Genomic DNA, 17933 nt, shown 5'->3' with positions numbered 1-17933 from the left:
TAAAAAGTTCACCTAAGTCCTAACTTTTGTAAAAACTGTGCAAATCGGTCCTTTTTGGTAATGGCGTTAACTTTGTTAACGGCGGAACTGAGAGGTGGCTAATATTTGATGATGTGGCATTGTTATGTGTTTTAAAAAAATAAAAAATTGTGACGTGTAAATTAAAATAATTAGAGTTAAATTAAAAAATAAATTGGGGTAATTTGGGATGGCAAGAAGCAGTTAGTAACAAGTTAACAACCAAATCAAAAAAACAACAAACACATCAGGAGGTGGAGCACATCTCCGGTGACCTCTGGCAGCTGAAGGCGAGATCCCTCCATAGCCACCCTTTCGTATGACTCTTTCCTCCGTGAAGTTGGAGGTTGCTTTCAAGATGTCTCCATGTGTGAAAACTGTCTTCAGGTGAAATATTTTAACTGTGTCAGAATACCAAGGTGAGGATCCAGAGCTTCCTAAATCATGTGCTATTAGAGCCAAAACCAGAGACCATTTTGTGGGATTTTTCAAGACTTTTTGTCATGTGCTATTTTTATCGTCAGAGATGTTAAAGAACTTTGGGAGTATCAAGTGGGGGTCACCCAAATATGAATCCTTGTCAAAAGTGAGTAAAAATGGGAAATTTTCCAGAGAAATTGTTCCTAGACAAATCAAGATCTTGTAAACACTTCATGTCGCCAATTTCACTTGGAATTTCACCAGAAAAATTGCTAGCAAATCATTCTTAAGCACTCACTAGTAGAGCAGGTTGAGGAGGTCCTCCACGACAACGTCCTCCCCTGAGTGCTGCGGCGGCGGCTGCTCGAACGAGCCAGAGCTTTCGGCTAGGGTTTGGGTTGGGGCTTCAGCGCTTCGCGCGTTCGGCGTCGTTCCCTGGAGTTCCTCGGCTACCGCAGAGGCGAGGGGTTGACGAAACTTCTCGAACTCGTCGATGAGGGCGAGAATGGAGGGTTTGGTTCGTAGAAACTCTTCCTGCTCCTTGTTCAAGGTTTTTCCCAGGGAGAGGGACTCTTCCATGGCAACGATGCGATTCATCTTCTTGCGGAAGGCGCAGATGCGCTTGTTGATTAGGCTCATCACAGGGCCATCGACGACGTCGGGGCTTGCGGTGGTCGCCATTTGCAACCAAGCACCTCCTGCAGTTGGTCTACCGGTCTTCCGCTAGAACTCCTTCAACAAATAACGTCTTTCCTTAATGGCAAGAAGCAGTTAGGTATGGGAAATTGAAAGCGAAAAATGCGAAGAGGAAAAGGGAAGGGACCTTGAAGAATCTTCCAGATGTGTGACGGAGGTGAAATTGCTTCCATGCTAGGACGTCGGATTCGGGTGGAGGAGACAATGACGAGGAAGACGCGGATTCAATTTACTTAATCCATTCCAAATTACCCCCAAATTGTCCCCTAATTCCTTTTTTAATCCAACCCTAATTATATTCATTTACACGTCATCATTATATATATTTTTTAAAACAAATTACAGTGCCACATCATCAAACATTACACACCTGACAGCTCTACCGTTAGTGAACTTAATGCTGTTACCAAAAAGGACCAACTTGAACAGTCTTTGCGAAAGATAGGACTAAAGTGAACTTTTGAAAAAAGGAGGGACCACTTTGAACAAATCCTCCCAAAGGAGGGACCAAAATAGATATTAAACCAAAATAGAACAATGTCCATATAAGAATCATGTGAGGGTCATATAAAAATTATATTGTTACCATATATAAAAGATGAAAGTCTTATAAGAATGGTGTGATGACAATATAGAATGGATAAAAGTCTTATAATAATGGTACAGTGGAAATCATAAAAAACTACAATCACATTTTGGATTACAATTAATTCATATATAATATTTTAATGATAGATAAGTTAATGATAATGAACTAAAAGAGTCAATCTATCCTATACTTTTTCTAATAAAATAGTAAACTAACTTCGCATAACTTATCCTATGTAACCACTAATTAATTAAATAAATACTAAATCTTTTAAGAGAAACTTAATCTAGTTCTTTATTTGCAACGGTTAAATATAGTGAAAATTATGTATGAAATTAATCTCTCTTGTCTTGAATATACATATAGGATTCTCTATTCATAATAAAAGAAATATTGGCAAAACTCAAAATACAAATAAAAAATAATAACAAACTAACTAAAGATAAAAGATAAATATAAAATAAAGATATATATCTAACACTTTTCCCTTTAGCTAGTGCATACAAATCATATGTACCAAGCTTGTTATTAATATAATCCATAAAGACTTAGTGAAAATATCTGTTTTTGCACTCGAGTGGCACCAAATTGCTAATGATCTGCAAGACGACATAGAAGACCAAGTACTAACTTAGAAGTAGGGATGACAACAGGTCGGGTCGGGCACGGATAGTGCTAACCCACAACCCGACCTGACAAAAAAAAATCCACCTGCTACCCGACCCGTTACCCACACGAATACCCGCTTAAAAAATATCCGCGGATATTTTAAAACCTGTGGATATTCGCGGATACCCGCAAATATTTTAAAAAAATATTTCTATAAATTATTAAAATAAAATTTAAATAAAATTACAAATATATATATATATATATATAATATAAATTAAATTAAATATAAATTAAAATTTAATTTTTGTTTCGGTTGAATTAGTCCGAAGGTTCCTTCTTTACTTTGTTCTCTTTTCAACTTCAATCTTTCCTGTGACAGGCAAGTCCATTGATTAACCATTAGTGCAGTATATTTTTAGGCAATCAAACTCAATAATCAATAATTAATATAGTATATTTTGTAAGGAGTAAAACAATCTGACGATTAGAGTATATTTTTAGACAATCAAACCCAATAATCAATAATCAATACTGTATATTTTGTAAAGAGTAACATAACATATTAATATATGTTAATTGTCCATAAATGATAATTAATTCTGATTGGTATACTTCATATAGTACAATTTTAATTAAATTTAACCTTGTAAAATATAAATTAATGTTAATTTTAATTAAATTTAACTTAATAAAAGAAAAATTAAATTTTTATTTTTATTTTTTTGTTGGTAGTGGATATCTGCGGTTACGGATAGTATAATACCCGCACCCGACCCGTTTATAAGTGGATATTAAAATACCCGCTATCCGCGGGTTTCGGGTAGTAAATATCCGCGGGTATCAACTATTCGTCGCGGATTTTATCCGCGGATATTCGCGGGCGCGAATTTTTTTGCCATCCCTACTCAGATGACTCCCCCTGAGCAACAAACCTGGGAGGTTGCTCCAAGTAAATCTCTTCTTGAAAATCGTCCTTGAGGAATGCCACCAGTGGATAAAGAGGTAATTGTTGGAGAGCCACTACGGTTATAAATAAACTAACAAGAACCATCTTTTCCATCGAAAAAAAAAACAAACATATATGGACGGGTCAAACACAATGGTGACAAAAGAGAGGTCAGAAGAGACAATAGCAGGAAGAAACCAGGGATGAATAGGAGAGAGAAATATTAAAAAATCCAAGATTCTTCAATCAAGGCACAAGAGCAACCTCAATGCTCTAAATAGCAGGGAGCAAATCCATAACTTTAAAAGGTGTTAAGATCCTATAGGAGCTCTGATGAAGGCATCATTGATGAAATAATGGTCACCTGACCGAGACAATCAAAACCATGTGATCGTCATTCAAAACTAGAACTTTGATAGTGACAGCGGTGGACGATGGCACGACCACAAGTGTAGTGGTAAAGACTATAATTTTTTTTTTCCTTAAAAGAACCTTAAGCTCTTAGATATCATGTTGAATATAGTAAAAAATATATATGAGATTAATCTTCCTTGTGTTGAATATACACATAAGGTCCTTTATTTATAATAGAAGAAATATGAGTTAAGTTTAAAATAAAAATAAAAGATAACATATCTAGTCAAAAATCTAAATAACCAATTTTAAAAATTACTAAATACCAATTTTTTTATTAAATATTGTTATTAAAATGCAATTTATATTTTTGTATATCATCATTAAAATATAATTTCCCCTTAAATTTTTGAAACGTAGATAAACCTCTTATATAAATAAATAAAAAGAGTACACTATGTATTATCAACAATAGAAAGAAACCTACATAAGCCTCCTTCTATTTTGGAAATACGCCATATTTATATCTAAATATTTTTGCATAAAATTGGAAAAAATTTCTTCATATAGATCTCATTTCATTAATAAAATATCCTATATTTATTAAAAATTACAAGAAAAACATATATTTAATAAATATATCACAATTAAATCCCTATGTTATAAAAAAAATAATAATTATGAATTTCCAAAAAAAAATAATTAGAATTTTTTAAACCATGATATTGTATTGATGTTATTCATCTTTGAAAACAATGATTAAAAGTCCAAGACCCTAAACGCATAAAATGTGACTATTTGTCTCTCTACGTGAATACTCAAAATATAATCTTATATAATTAATTCAACAAAAAAGTAAAGATAAAAAATAAAATATAATTTTATATTCCAAATAAAAATATTTAAACTTTGGTAGAAAATATTAATTTTTAAGAATTAAAAAGTGAAAATGATTGATTTAGTTAGTACTAATTCACTCGATTATATATTTTTGTTAATTTTTTTGTTACAATATTCTATATATATATAACTTATAATTGATAGTTTTGCTATTAAACTTTTTGTTGTCTTCTATGATTTTAATGTTATCTTAAAATTTCAATAATTTAGATAATAATAAATTGAAATCTGTTTTATTTGAAACGCATTTCATCGTAATGTGTATAAAATAGAAGGGGGTTTGCACAATGCTTAAGAAGGGATTTTACGTAATGAGTAAAAATTTGTAAGAATGGCATTTGAGTTTAGGCATATCATACATATCATTGTGTATAAATGAAGAAGAATTTTATGATTTTGTTTATGTATAAGAAATGCAAAATAGAAAGTTGGATTAGCAGAAGTTGTTTACTTATGAATTGATAAGGAGGCACAGTTTCCAAGATTGAATATTAATTTTATTGATGCAAAAGTTTGAGGATTAAGAAGTAAGCAGTCGAAAAAGGAATGAGCATTGTTGAAAAATCGTATAGTTTTATGTTACATACTAATATTCCTATAAAACCAAAGGCGGGAGAAAATTGTGGATGAGAGTCAGATTTGGCTAACATCGTCAAAAGTCAATTCGGTTGGTTGAATCGATTTTAGGTTTTCCATTTTACGATGGATTGGTCAAATGATTACGTTACTATTATTATTATGATTTCACATCGCAATCCGTTTGAGGTTTGAGGTTTGAAGAATGGCTACGCAAATTCTTTCCCTTGAATGGAAAAAGGAAAATTCAGTGTCTATACGAATAATGGAAAAGGAATGTGAATGGAGTTTGGCAATAAATTGTTGATGGTTGACACTTGTGAAACCAAAGCATGAATCTAGCTACAAAAATATGAGGAAAAGGGCAATGTAACAGAGACCCCAAAACAGGGACGGCAAAGTTTATGTGTTTGCTTAATTTCAATAGGAAACAGACATCTTTCTATTTGGGCCAATGCCAATCAAAGAGGTTTACGAGTTTCTACTATGGGGACTGCACTACTTTTCTCATCTTTTCTAACCGAATCTTCTCAACAAAAAACAAACCATTGGGTGTCTTGTCTTCCACATATCAAAACCTACTTTTCCAAACTAAGTAATATGTTGCAGTGATTCAATGTGATGGACTTTGGGAGGCACTCTTTTTAAGTTATTGGAGCAAGTTTAGTGTTCAACGCAAACTTCATCTTCACCAACCTTCCATTATGATTGCTAGGGCTTACCAACTAACACTCCTTTTGCATCCCATTCCTTTAGGACCAAACTCTCAACTTTTTTAAGTTATGCCCATTTTATTTATAATAAAAATATATTAAATTGGCTTACTTCATGTATACTAAAATGTATTTAAACAGATAGATACACCAGAAAGGAAAAAAGTCAATGTTACACTTGCCTCAAGTATGGTCATCGCACTGACATCTCTAGAGCATTAAGGATAGTATCCATTATGCTCCATTACATGTCTGCAACTTTTTAAGAACGTATACTAAAAACTTGCAAAGAAAAGCCAATGTTTGTTGGTTTAAGTAACCAAGAATTTCATACCCCTTTAGACCTTAAGTTGAAGTGTTGTAAATGATAAGAGTTTTGTTTCCTTAATTAGATTCGCTCATCTCGTTTTAGTAATTGGTAATAGGAGATCCAGATCGTGCCACGTGGCAATGCAAAGATCATTTTGCTTCTAAGACCATGAATAAATAAATAAATTAAATGAGGAACTCACGCACCTCGTATATACTCTTGTCGACTTAAAGAGAGCAAAGTGTCAGAATACGCATGCAACCGAGTAAGAATTATCAGAAAACTACCATAATTACTACTACATCTCATTAGTTTGAAATTTTGATATACTTCAGCAATTTTACCAGAATGTAACTTAAAGGTGGAATTCCTCGATAATCAAGCCAAGTCCATCAGATTAAGAACTAGTAAATGACAATCACTAGGAGGGTTAATTCTTCCTCTTTTGAACCACTCTAGTCTTGTATTACTGAGATAATGTAAGAAATTTTTCTCTGGTTGATTAGGTCCATTGACTCTAGCCAAAAATGTTAAAAGGAAAAAAGACCCTTGTTCAGCTTAACTTTTTGACTAAATCATAATGATGATATTTCTACCCTATATTTTAGGCAAAACTGATTCTCACACAAGATTTCCGATGAAAAGAATGACCAAAACTTCCACATTCTTCCCAAAAGCATCTTGCCGGAACAACAAAAATTGTAAATGATTTCTGTAACTCTATTTCTGCTTCTGTACATTCCTTTCCTGTACCTGATGTGGCTTCTGCCAAAAGCAAACCTGTTTAGAAAAAAAGGCAAACCTATCAGTAAACAATGCCCTAGATGGTGATATCTTGATAATACAACTTACAAGGACACAGGATGCACTTTTGAATAAAGCCTAGATGTGAAGTTGATATACACTCCTGTGAAGAGAAAAAAAAAATAAAGGAAGCGGTAGGAAAACAAACAAAAATAAAGTGAAATGGATATAAAGAACCAGTACAAGAAACACTATTTGATTCAGAAGACGAAAATAGTCAAAATTAACTTTTTTAAAATGTTTCATTTATGACTAATAATTTTATTTATTATTGTCATTTTTTTTTCAATTGTTTATTATTATAGTAATAATAATAATAAATAAATAAATAAAAAATATTACATCCCGAATCTAAATGTCAAAACGTGTATTCAAGCAGCATAACTAATTATGTACATCACAAACAATTATGGCATTGCGTCGCAAATTTCGATTTCTACATGTTTCTTCACAGTAATCCCTAGAGATGACAAAAAAATCCACACTTGCAATCCACAATTAAAATCTTCTATGAATAGTTGATACTCATAAAATTTTTCTACTAATAAATAACAAGTATTTTAATACCCACTTATAAACAGGATATTATACTATCCATATCCACATATATCTATTACCTGTAAAAAATAAAAAAAAAAATTAATTTATATTTTATTAAATTTAATTTAATTAAAATTAACATTAATTTATATTTTATAAGATTAAATTTAATTAAAATTAAATTTTATTTAATTTATATTATATTTTATATATTTTTTTAATATTATTTAAATTTTATTTTAATAACTTATAAAAAATATATTTTTTAAATATATGTAGATATCCGCAGGTTTTAAAATATCTACGGATATTTTTTAAACAGATATCCGTATGAGTAACGAATTAGATAACGGATGAATTTTTTTTTTATCGAATCGGATTACAAATAGAATCTATCCATACCCGATCCGTTGTCATCCCTAATCCCTAACCCCTAATCTAAACATCAAAACGTGTATTCAAGCAGCATAACCAATTACACGTGCATCGCAAACAATTATGCCGCTGAGAGCAGCAAATTTCTGCATGTTTCTTCACAGTGCCACGTGGACCGTCCGTTTTTCTTTCCTCTTTTCTTCACACTTCTCTCCAACCAACCCAAGCACCTTTCCTCATTACTACTCTCTTCCTTCCTCCCTCCCTCCCTCTTTCCCCCTTACCAAAACCAAGTCTTAATTCACAGACCAGCTTGTATATATTGAACGGACGATAACAACATAGTAAATTATACTAAAAGCTGGCATCTTGGTAGCCAATAAGTTGTCATGAGCATATCAACTAGTTGACATAACATGAGCAGTGACGATATAAAAAATGGTAGGGTTCTCTTTATATGACCTTCAGTAAACTTGTAAATCCAAAGGAATGTAAAGACAAAACTTGCTCACCTTCAGTATCATCTCCTCTGGTGCAGCACAATCAACTTCTGTCGGAAGAAACAATAACTTAATCAATTTTGTAGAGCAGGGAAAAGGTTCTGTAGACCATAGTACAAGGCATGTCTTACATCTATTATCAATTTAAATACAAAGGGCGCCCACGTCAGGTGTTACCAAGTCGTATTCACTAGGCACTTCTCCTTTTGCAGAAATCCCCTTTTCTCCTCGCTTCCTTTCATTTTTCCCCCTTCGTGCGTCAGCTGCTTGGTTACTGACACAACAGAAATATTGGTCACACGCATTGAAATTTTTCCATTTGATTACATTCTTGTAGCAAACAAAATGAAGTCAGCTAACTTAAATCCAAGGAACATCAAGTGAGCTCCCAGAGAAAATTTCCAAACACTGAAGACACGTACACTAGAAACTTAGCAGATTGTGTTCCCAAGGCAGATCCACAACAAGCTTTATATTTCTTTTTGGAACCACACGGGCAGACCTTGTTTCTAGGAATCTGGTGGTTAACACCACAAAGAAGAGGCGGTTAGAATAACAAAAGGGTGTCAAAGGAGATCATAATATTTCAACAGCTAATTTATTTTGGATCAAACCCTCCAGGGGATTAAGCACCTATAAACTAAAATTAGCAGAAAATAGAGAACCTTATCATTTGGTTGCAACTTGATATTGGTCTTCTTGGAACTATTGTTTGATTTATCATTAGTGCTGTCCTCTACCTTGTCCTCTTTGTGTTGCTTATGGTTCTCATTTTCATCATGACCTATACATGCTTGGAATTTGAGACTAGGTGGGTTACGATAGAACCAAAGTTTCATTTTTCTCTACTAATCATAATGGTTTATACTAAATGCTAATGAATAAATGAACCCTCTATGCAAGAAAAAAAATTACCATTAAAGCATGAAAATGTTAGTTTGCCATCTAACAGTATGGAAAGTGCAAAATGCATTTATTATACAAGAACACATTACCATAAGTATTAGCCGGACTAGGTAGGGAATCTGAGTTCGCAGAGCACTCTTCAGTTCCTTGCTCTGCTATTAGAAATTCTATCGCAGCATCAATGTCTCCATTTACCTGCCCTAGAATCTAGGACAAGGAAGACAGACTTTGAATACATGTAGAGTAATTAAAATTTAGAAAAAACAGCAACTTGCAAGAGCTCTAGCCGAACTGAAATATTAGTAATGCAGCACAAGCAAACAGCAAAATGGTACGCACTCATTTCACCTGTTCCACTTTTTCAGCATTTTCACATCCAGTTCCAGCCATAACCAACTTTATGGACCCCGGTTGAAAGGTTTCCTTACCAGCTCGCCCATGGGTTTTGTTCATAACTTTCGTTTCATGTGAAGGTGCTGAAAGATCAGCATCAGCCTTTCACAAACTAAAATTAATCAGGCATATGCTCCAATACTTGATACAGTCCAAAAATTAATAAGCAGAAATAATAACAACCTTGATTACAATCGGCCTTGCTGGCCCATCAAAAGGATCATCCTTCAACCGCACACTGTTATAATGCTCCCCATCATGATAAGACCTGGAAAACACACAGTACACTCAAAAACCATCCGAATTCAAATGCAAGGTCGAGGAAAATTATGTTTTCATTGTTTCCGTATGCATATATACCTTGAGTTTAATTAGAGGCATTATGCATAAACATATTACAGCACACAGAACAATATTACAAGACAATGTCCTTTCTAAATTGATAGAATGATGTGATTAAGATTAGAAACTATTAATTACTAAATACTCCAACTACGTACTGATAAGATCTGTGTTAGAATAATTTCATCTATGTATCATCATTAAGCCTAAGCAGGGTGTAGTCTGCTAGATCATTTATTAGTCGTACCTAGTTTTTCACCTAGGTGTTTAGTGCAGTCCCTTAATATTTCATGTACTCTTATATTTTCAATATTAATAAAAGACATCTTATATATTCAATATAAATAGAAGATAGTAAGAGGGATCTCTTAAGCCCAGTAGAAATATATTTTTCTATTTTAATCTCAAGTATCTGAAAAATCTAATAAATAATAGGATCCAAAACCTAGTCAATATCATTGGAAGGATTTTTCATTCACAGACAACGATTGGATTTTTAATCCGTAATTTTATCAATTTTCCTTCAAAACAATCTAAGAATCACATCGGTTACAACCAGCTTCATCAATCACGTTCAATTGTCATTTTCCATACCTCATGTCTAAATAATGAACTCAGCCTACACTACAACTCTAATATTCTATTCATGTACACGTGTATGTGTTCTAAACAGTGGTTTTACTAATTGAATGGCTGATTAGAAAGCAAATGTCTCCTAATTACAAAAATGAAGACCTAGAGTCTGTCAGCAAGTTAAATATATAAACAATATTTTTTAGTTTAGTCAGATTTAGCATATCAAAATCATCACTATAATTTTCAGACAAAAGAGACAAAGCAGTACAATATAACCATAGAGTCCATAGTACTTACAAATGGACCATGCGAACTCCATGATCATCAAAATTTCTTATGTACCACCGAGGAGACATGTGCTGCAAAATCCCACCAATATGAATGGAAATTTCTATCAACTTTACCATGTAACAAATTACAAAGTCTATCAAAGACATCATAAAAGCAATTAAATATATCTGGGAAAAATATGCATTTACTATTTTCAGTCTTCACATTAATGAATAAAGCTTACGCACATTCAGAAACAAAATAAAATTGCATGGGACAGAGATGATAGAATGCGAAAATACCTCGATCTTCATTTGTATAAAGTTCAGATAGTGAATAATCTAACTAATCAACAATATTCCATACAAAATTATGCGACATTAGAATATAAGATGTGAAGAAGTTGATCATCTTCAAGGATGCTGCTCACCCTGTGAATGCATATATTACAACGTGTTACAAGAGAAGCTGCCTGCAATTCCATATGTCCAGCCCATGTACCATCATTTTCCATGGATTGGCAATACTGATCAAATGGTACTTCATCTTCAATAAAGGGCTCAAAAATCTCTCGATTATCCTGTTAATCACAGCTTCAAGACCAGGCTATGTGAAGGAGTTTTCCCAAAAATTAAAGAGGCAAACTAACATAGGAAAGTTCACAAACATAAAATGTCACTGAGAAAAGAATAGACAAATCACAGGCAACCAATGATCCTTATGATTGATTATGGATATTATTTATGGTTTTTCAACTTTCCTTTCATTTATTAGGTTAACTGTGAATACTTAGGTGATTAACCAGATAAAGGTTCCAACCCAAACAATTTTCTTCATGCCACATCTTACATCAACAACACACAGATTAACCCAGTATTTCAAGCCCTACCTTTTTTTTTTCTATTTGTCTAATGAAGCAGTAAAGGGAAAACAGGGGCATAGCATATTAATGACATAGATGCATTTTCTTTTTTCAATGAATTTCAAAAACCACATGAATCAAAATTATTACATAAACAATATATAAGCATAAAATATGAGGAGTAATTAAGTTGAAAATTTGAAAAAAGAAGAGGAAGGAAAGAACAAAATTGTTTTCAGAACATTGTACCAATATGTGTTTTACCACCAAGCTGCGGTACTTTTTATGTTCTTCCTCATTGCCTTCCAACTGATCAGCAAGGGATCTGCATAAGAAAGAAGAGTGCAGATTTTAAATTAATATACAACGTTTTTCGCAGGATTGAATGATCATACTGAAAACACCAAACGCCAATGAAATTTACCAAGCCAGAAATCCGAAAAACAGAAGGTGGATGGAGAGAGACAGATCTAATTTAGTAGGTGATAATGCCAAAATTATAGGGACTATAACTTACTGTCAGTTTCATACTAAGAATAAAAGATTGGTACTGTGTGCAAGTGAAAGTACCTAGTATAGTAGTATGTACTATGTAACGTGGATGCTAATGTAGTCAGTGCAACTGGATGCTAAGCATTCAAACTGACCTGAAGAAACAATTACCATCTGCAGTCACTTCAACAATGCGTAATCCCAGAGCATCCAACTGAGTACGAAATTGAGAAGTGTCAGCCTGTTTTCCTAGCTTCTTAACCTGTTTCCAATACATGGCCGGTCACTAGTAGCTAAAGTATCCAAATAACATCTATTCCTAGAAACACTAGAAAATACAACCTCACAATTCGATTTTCACTCAATAGATTAACATATAAGAGCTTTTTACAACAGCCTTATCCCACTTAGTAATAGCTAAGGGTATACATTCAAAACAGTTAAATTAACAGTAAGTACAACAAGAGAGTTATTGCATTGTCTGTTGTTTCCTTTAAAAGTCTCTATAGCACCTTGTGAAGGACCTTCACAAAGACAAAATCATAATAAAGCAGTTAAAACAACGGGATTGAATGCAAAATGCTTAAAACTCTCTTCTACGTGTGTATTGTAAATGCAGAAGGAAGGAGACGGATTTGAAGAGGACCACATGTGTTTATTCCCATGGATTCACGCTGATTTGCAAGGAAGTTTGAGTCCCACACTCGAATCCATCCATCAAATAGAAGATGAAATGCGAAACGGGTTGATACAAGGACAAAGTCCGTGTGGCAATGAATGATTTCCCCAAATGCCCTTCACATGCAATTACCTGTCACAGTGCACCAGGAGCCAACATAATCGATTATGTATAGCCCATGATTGATTATGTTGGTATCAAAGACCTATATTTCCATGTACATTGGTCACATAATCGATTGTGGTGACATTTTTGGCCATGTTCTGTTAAATTACGTGGAGCAAAACCAATGGTGAGTGAGGCATTAAAGATTATGCACCCACTATGGCAAAAAATTAGCCAACCACTCATTTGAGTGAGGAAACCACAATTTTTATTTTTGTTCTAATATATAATACACATGTTTTATTTGTATTTGAAAATGTAGCTTTAAACTAATTTATACATTATCACATCAGTTATATCAACTTACTACTCATTTGTCACCTATTTCCACCTTTTTCACTAAATCCAAACAACCTTATTCTCCTCACTATTTATCTACCTTTTTCATGCTCCCTCTTTCGATCCAATAAAGGTTAAGTGGTCTGTTCACTCAACAGACTTTTAATATACATATAACGGATGATTATAGAGATAAACAAATCAGGGTACAATCAGAACAGCTAGTACTGCCTCTACAAGTAAATGTAAAAACACCAAAGTTGGCTTTTAATAATCTAGACAGAAAATACATAAAATAACTTTTCCAACAACTGGAAAACCAAGTTGGCATACAGGAAAAGAAAAGGCACCTTCAATCTGAAAGAAAAAAAAAATAAGTAAAAAAAACATCACAAAAAACCCTAGGCTTAACCTCAAATGAGTCTTAAACTGCAGAAAGATTTCACAAACTTAGACAAAGACATCCTTGACAGTGCATCATTGGCCACGTCAACAGCCATAATATAGATGTCACCACCTTTGTCTCTGCCCTCTAATGTAATTTAGTGCCACAGCAACCTCATAAATTAGTTATGCTGAAAAGTGAAATGGATGATTCCAGTTTAGCAATCTAATATCTAAAATGTTCCTTACACGTAATTTTTAAGATATAGCCACTAGTAACAGTGCAGATTCCAGTAGCACATCACAGATGCCCCCTCTGAAAGATGCAATGCAACCCACACTAACATCACTAAAATGCATAAATAAATAAAATTATGAAATTGGTAAATGAATATAGGGTTTTTATTGATCATTGCCTACAGTAAAACAATTAAAGCACGATAGAGAGGTACGTTAGGAAATAACAAATTGGGATCACAAATGCAACACTAATATCCATGAATTGTAGCAAGAGATCGATTGCCGAGAGAGAACATAAAGTAAGTAACAAGGAAGAGATGACGGAATTTGAAACCTACTTGCGGTTGTTGTTGCTTCTTCTGGGATAGCTTCTTCTGTAGCTTCGGCTTAACCATGTCCTCGTCCGAAATTGAAAAGATAAAACAGATTTCTTAAGGTGTCGGTCTGAGTCCGTCCAAGAACGCTGCAAGAAACACGAAGTAAAGAACTAAACTAAAGCCTATTCAAATCCTCCATCATTATTTATCGGCTTTTACTTCCTGCACCCCAAAATTTCTTTATCCACCTCCACATATAAAATAAATTGTGGAAAGAGTTTTCTAGAATAAGTTTTTCCTCACATTTTCTCTTCTTCCTCTTCAGTGTTCTTCCCCTCTTCTTCAAGTAGTGGCGGGGTGGTGTGGTGCAGTCCTTATCATCGTGGAGCTGAACTTCAGAATTGTGGGAGTGCAAAAAGCAGCTTACTTGACTTATTCCAAAATCTGGCTCTTATGAAGCAGCTTTGAATTAGATTATTAGATTTGTAAAAAAAGTTTAATAATTATGTATTAATAATTGACAATGTAAATATATTATTCATAATAGCATGTTATGAAACCCTTGTAAAACTTTAGAAAGAGGTTGAATAAAGTTTTCATAAACTTTTCACAAATATGGATGAAATACTTTAGCATTTAGAAAACTTATATAAAGAAAATCAAATAAAACAAGCTTATTTTTATACTAATTCATTTAATTTGAACTTTTCTTTTTAAGAATTCTTAAGAAGTTTTATTAATTTTTTTAAATGTTACAAGTTTCATCACTCTTTGTTTACAACTATCCAATCATATGAGTTTACTTACTCTTGACTAGACAATTTAGTTCTACTGAACTAAACTAATAAGTATTTTGATTCTCTTCGGAATTTACAAACACAATAAAAGTGATTTAGGAAAACAACTATAGATCAAAGCTCTCAAAGAGAGTATGTTTTCAATACAATGAAATCTGAAGATTTGTAAAATATTTTCTTAAACAAATAAAGTGTTAGACGATGAAAGTTCAAGAGAGAATAACAGCGTGAGAATTAAAGATAAAATTCTTGTATTCTTCTCTTCATCAAGTCCTTTTTATATAGAGTTGACTTTGAGAAAAGTTGGTGTCCTTCAGGTACAAAGTTAGGTGCTAGGTAGTGTCAAAACAACAATGCTTTTTACGGAGGTAACATGTACAACTTCCTCATGGCAAAAGGCATTAAGGAAACATTCTAAGACTTCTTATCTCTTAACGTTCTTTTGATATTGTAAAGACTTTTGAATAAAGCCTAGTATTGTCATGATTTGCAGAGATAAAGAAACAACATACCGCAAATAAGAAGTACAAATTGTACATGCATGTAATGTTATAAACTTTGTAAAGAGTTTAGACATGTTTTAGTGTATTGAGCATTTAATGTACAAATTTGTTCTTTAAGTAACATAGTGTTTATTGAGTGCATGGTTTAATAAAAGCTTTGTTTGAAGTATTAACTGCACTTCATTAAAGTTGTATAAAATATTATTCATGTTTAAAATAGACGTTTTGTTCACATTGTTCAACATTATTTCTATCATTGGAGGATTTAAGCTTCGTTAAATGTTTGTTTATTAAATATTAAAATAAGAATTGTTAAACGGTCTTGTTTTTTTGATGATCTCTATCTTAACATAATAATTTTTATAAAAATTAATAAATTTATCATACCATTTATTTCTTCTTTTAACAACAATGTAAATCCTTTACTTTGTCAATACATGGACTTTCTCTTTAAAAAAAATACTAATTACAAATAACTTACTTAAATAATTCAATAAAAAAGATGGTTTGAGTTCTAAAAATTAAGATCCATATAACTGAACCCAATTTATTTTCTTATAATTATTTAGAGATTTATTTGTATGAACTAAAATGTTATTTTAGATTACATGTTAAAAAAAATGGTTAAAGATAAAAAAATAAAATAAAATATTATCAAGTTATAAATGTATTAAATAGAAAATATTAATAAAATATATTTTAAAATGTCAAAAACAGGTTAACTCGACTCACACAAATAAGTTCATCTAAATTGAATTAATGACTAGTCAACTCAATACACTTTACGTTTTGGTAAATAAGAAATAATTCGATTTCACCTATCGTAAACTAGTAGGTTAAGTGAATTGACCTACTAAAAATGTTTTTTCTTTAACTTGTTTTATATACAATCAAAATAAATTAACTTAATCCACTTAATTATAATAATAAAATTAATATTTATCTATTTCACTATAAATTATAATAAAAATAAATAGATTTAAAAATTAAAGTGTCGATTTGTAAAACCTAAACACAAATAAATTAAATATATAAATTATTCAAATATTAATAAATAAAATTTTAGTCTTTAAAATATTAAATATAACTCTAATTAAAAATTATAAACAATTATAAAAAATAATAAAATAAAATATAATAATTAATGAATTACGGATTAATTTAACTTCAACTCAACTCAAATTCATTTAACTTAAAAATTAAGCAAACAAAATTGAGTTTGATCTATATTTAATTTTTTTTAACTCAAACTTTAATAAACCACGTCTTACATACCTATTTTAACACCTTTATATGTCAAAGTACAATATTAAAATATGATAATAACGTGATATATGTAATTTAACACAATGTTAATATATTACATTTGCTAATTTATATATGTAGAGAGAGAAAAAAAAGAGAATAACCTTTTTAGCTAATTCTTATTTTTAAGAAATTGATTAATTTAGTTATTAACAATGTTATTTCAAAATACATTTTAACTTATAATTACCATCTTAACTTGTTTGATTTGTAGCTTTGAAATCTAATCATAGTTCATTTGAAGTTTAACTTTGTTAACAGGTTACATGTTAAACAATTTTAGTCTCTAAGTTTATAGATAAACGTGTTAACTTATATTAAAAAATATATATATTTACTTTTAGGAAAATACATTTGTTTAAAAATACTATATAAATATGATAAGTAATTCATGAACACTTGGGTTAGAACACTCTTGTATTTGAAGTAATAAAATATAAAAATATTCACTTATGCGTGTCAAAATTTACTTATATATAATATTTCAATTTAAGAGAAAAAATGTGTTATTAAATTTTTTAACTCTCAATACATCAAGAGGCTCCTCACTTACTAGAATGAGATATACGTATAAATAAACGTGAGTCCCAATTCCTCCTCTTTAAAAAATATAAATTATATATATTATATATATTAAAATAAAAACCAAAACTTGCTTCACAAGCCTTTACAATTTTATTTTATTTTTGTCAAGAAGTCATTTTCTTTCTCACACTTTCAAGGGATTTGCAAGTTGCAACTTTTACCTTTTCTTCAACTTCTGCAATTTTTCAACATCTTCGGCAAAAGCAAAAGAACTTGCACACAACAAATACTTTGATAGCTTTTCTTGGTTAATATGCTACAACTTACAGGTAAAAATATTTCATTTTTGTTTTATTAATATTTTCATCTTAACCTTCAATTTACTGATAGTGCTTATGATATTATCACATCTTTTGAATTCAATTTTTTCTTCATCTTATGAGAGATATCTTGATATTACCCATAACCTTTGTCATGCTTTGCAATGTATGAATCAAGTATATTGAATGCAATATATTTGGTTTCTAGAACAAAAAGTTTGATTC

General features: G+C 31.6%; 2 protein-coding genes across 17 annotated transcripts; both read right to left on the bottom strand.

Annotated features, from left to right (window-relative positions):
• Positions 1-735: 735 nt before the first annotated feature.
• On the bottom strand, positions 736-1119 carry LOC106766261. The gene has a single exon (XM_014651002.1). The coding sequence runs from the start codon at positions 1117-1119 to the stop codon at positions 736-738; it is 384 nt and encodes a 127-aa protein (XP_014506488.1).
• A 5452-nt stretch (positions 1120-6571) lies between these two features.
• On the bottom strand, positions 6572-14639 carry LOC106768929 (OTU domain-containing protein 3). 16 transcript variants are annotated; one of them, XR_001376290.2, is made up of 14 exons: positions 14280-14527; positions 12350-12456; positions 11952-12027; positions 11271-11420; positions 10868-10929; positions 9836-9920; positions 9608-9754; positions 9349-9466; positions 9019-9146; positions 8776-8870; positions 8485-8627; positions 8366-8400; positions 6987-7041; positions 6572-6914 (listed from the first exon to the last, which is right to left on the bottom strand). XR_001376290.2 is itself a non-coding variant. In XM_022783336.1 (13 exons), the coding sequence occupies exons 1-11, from the start codon at positions 14334-14336 to the stop codon at positions 8498-8500; spliced, it is 1155 nt and encodes a 384-aa protein (XP_022639057.1). In that variant the 5' UTR covers positions 14337-14527; the 3' UTR covers positions 6572-6914; positions 8366-8400; positions 8485-8497. The 16 variants fall into 16 exon arrangements, 7 of the variants coding, with proteins under 7 accessions (XP_022639057.1, XP_022639056.1, XP_014509807.1 ...); XR_001376287.2 differs by having other exon boundaries at positions 8366-8403; positions 14280-14526; XR_001376289.2 differs by having other exon boundaries at positions 7004-7041; positions 8366-8403; positions 14280-14526.
• Between the last annotated feature and the right edge of the window lie 3294 nt (positions 14640-17933).

Source organism: Vigna radiata, chromosome 7 (assembly GCF_000741045.1).
Source record: "Vigna radiata var. radiata cultivar VC1973A chromosome 7, Vradiata_ver6, whole genome shotgun sequence".
NCBI classification, from domain to species: Eukaryota; Viridiplantae; Streptophyta; class Magnoliopsida; order Fabales; family Fabaceae; genus Vigna; species Vigna radiata.
This window is presented reverse-complemented; position numbering and strand designations above follow the sequence as displayed.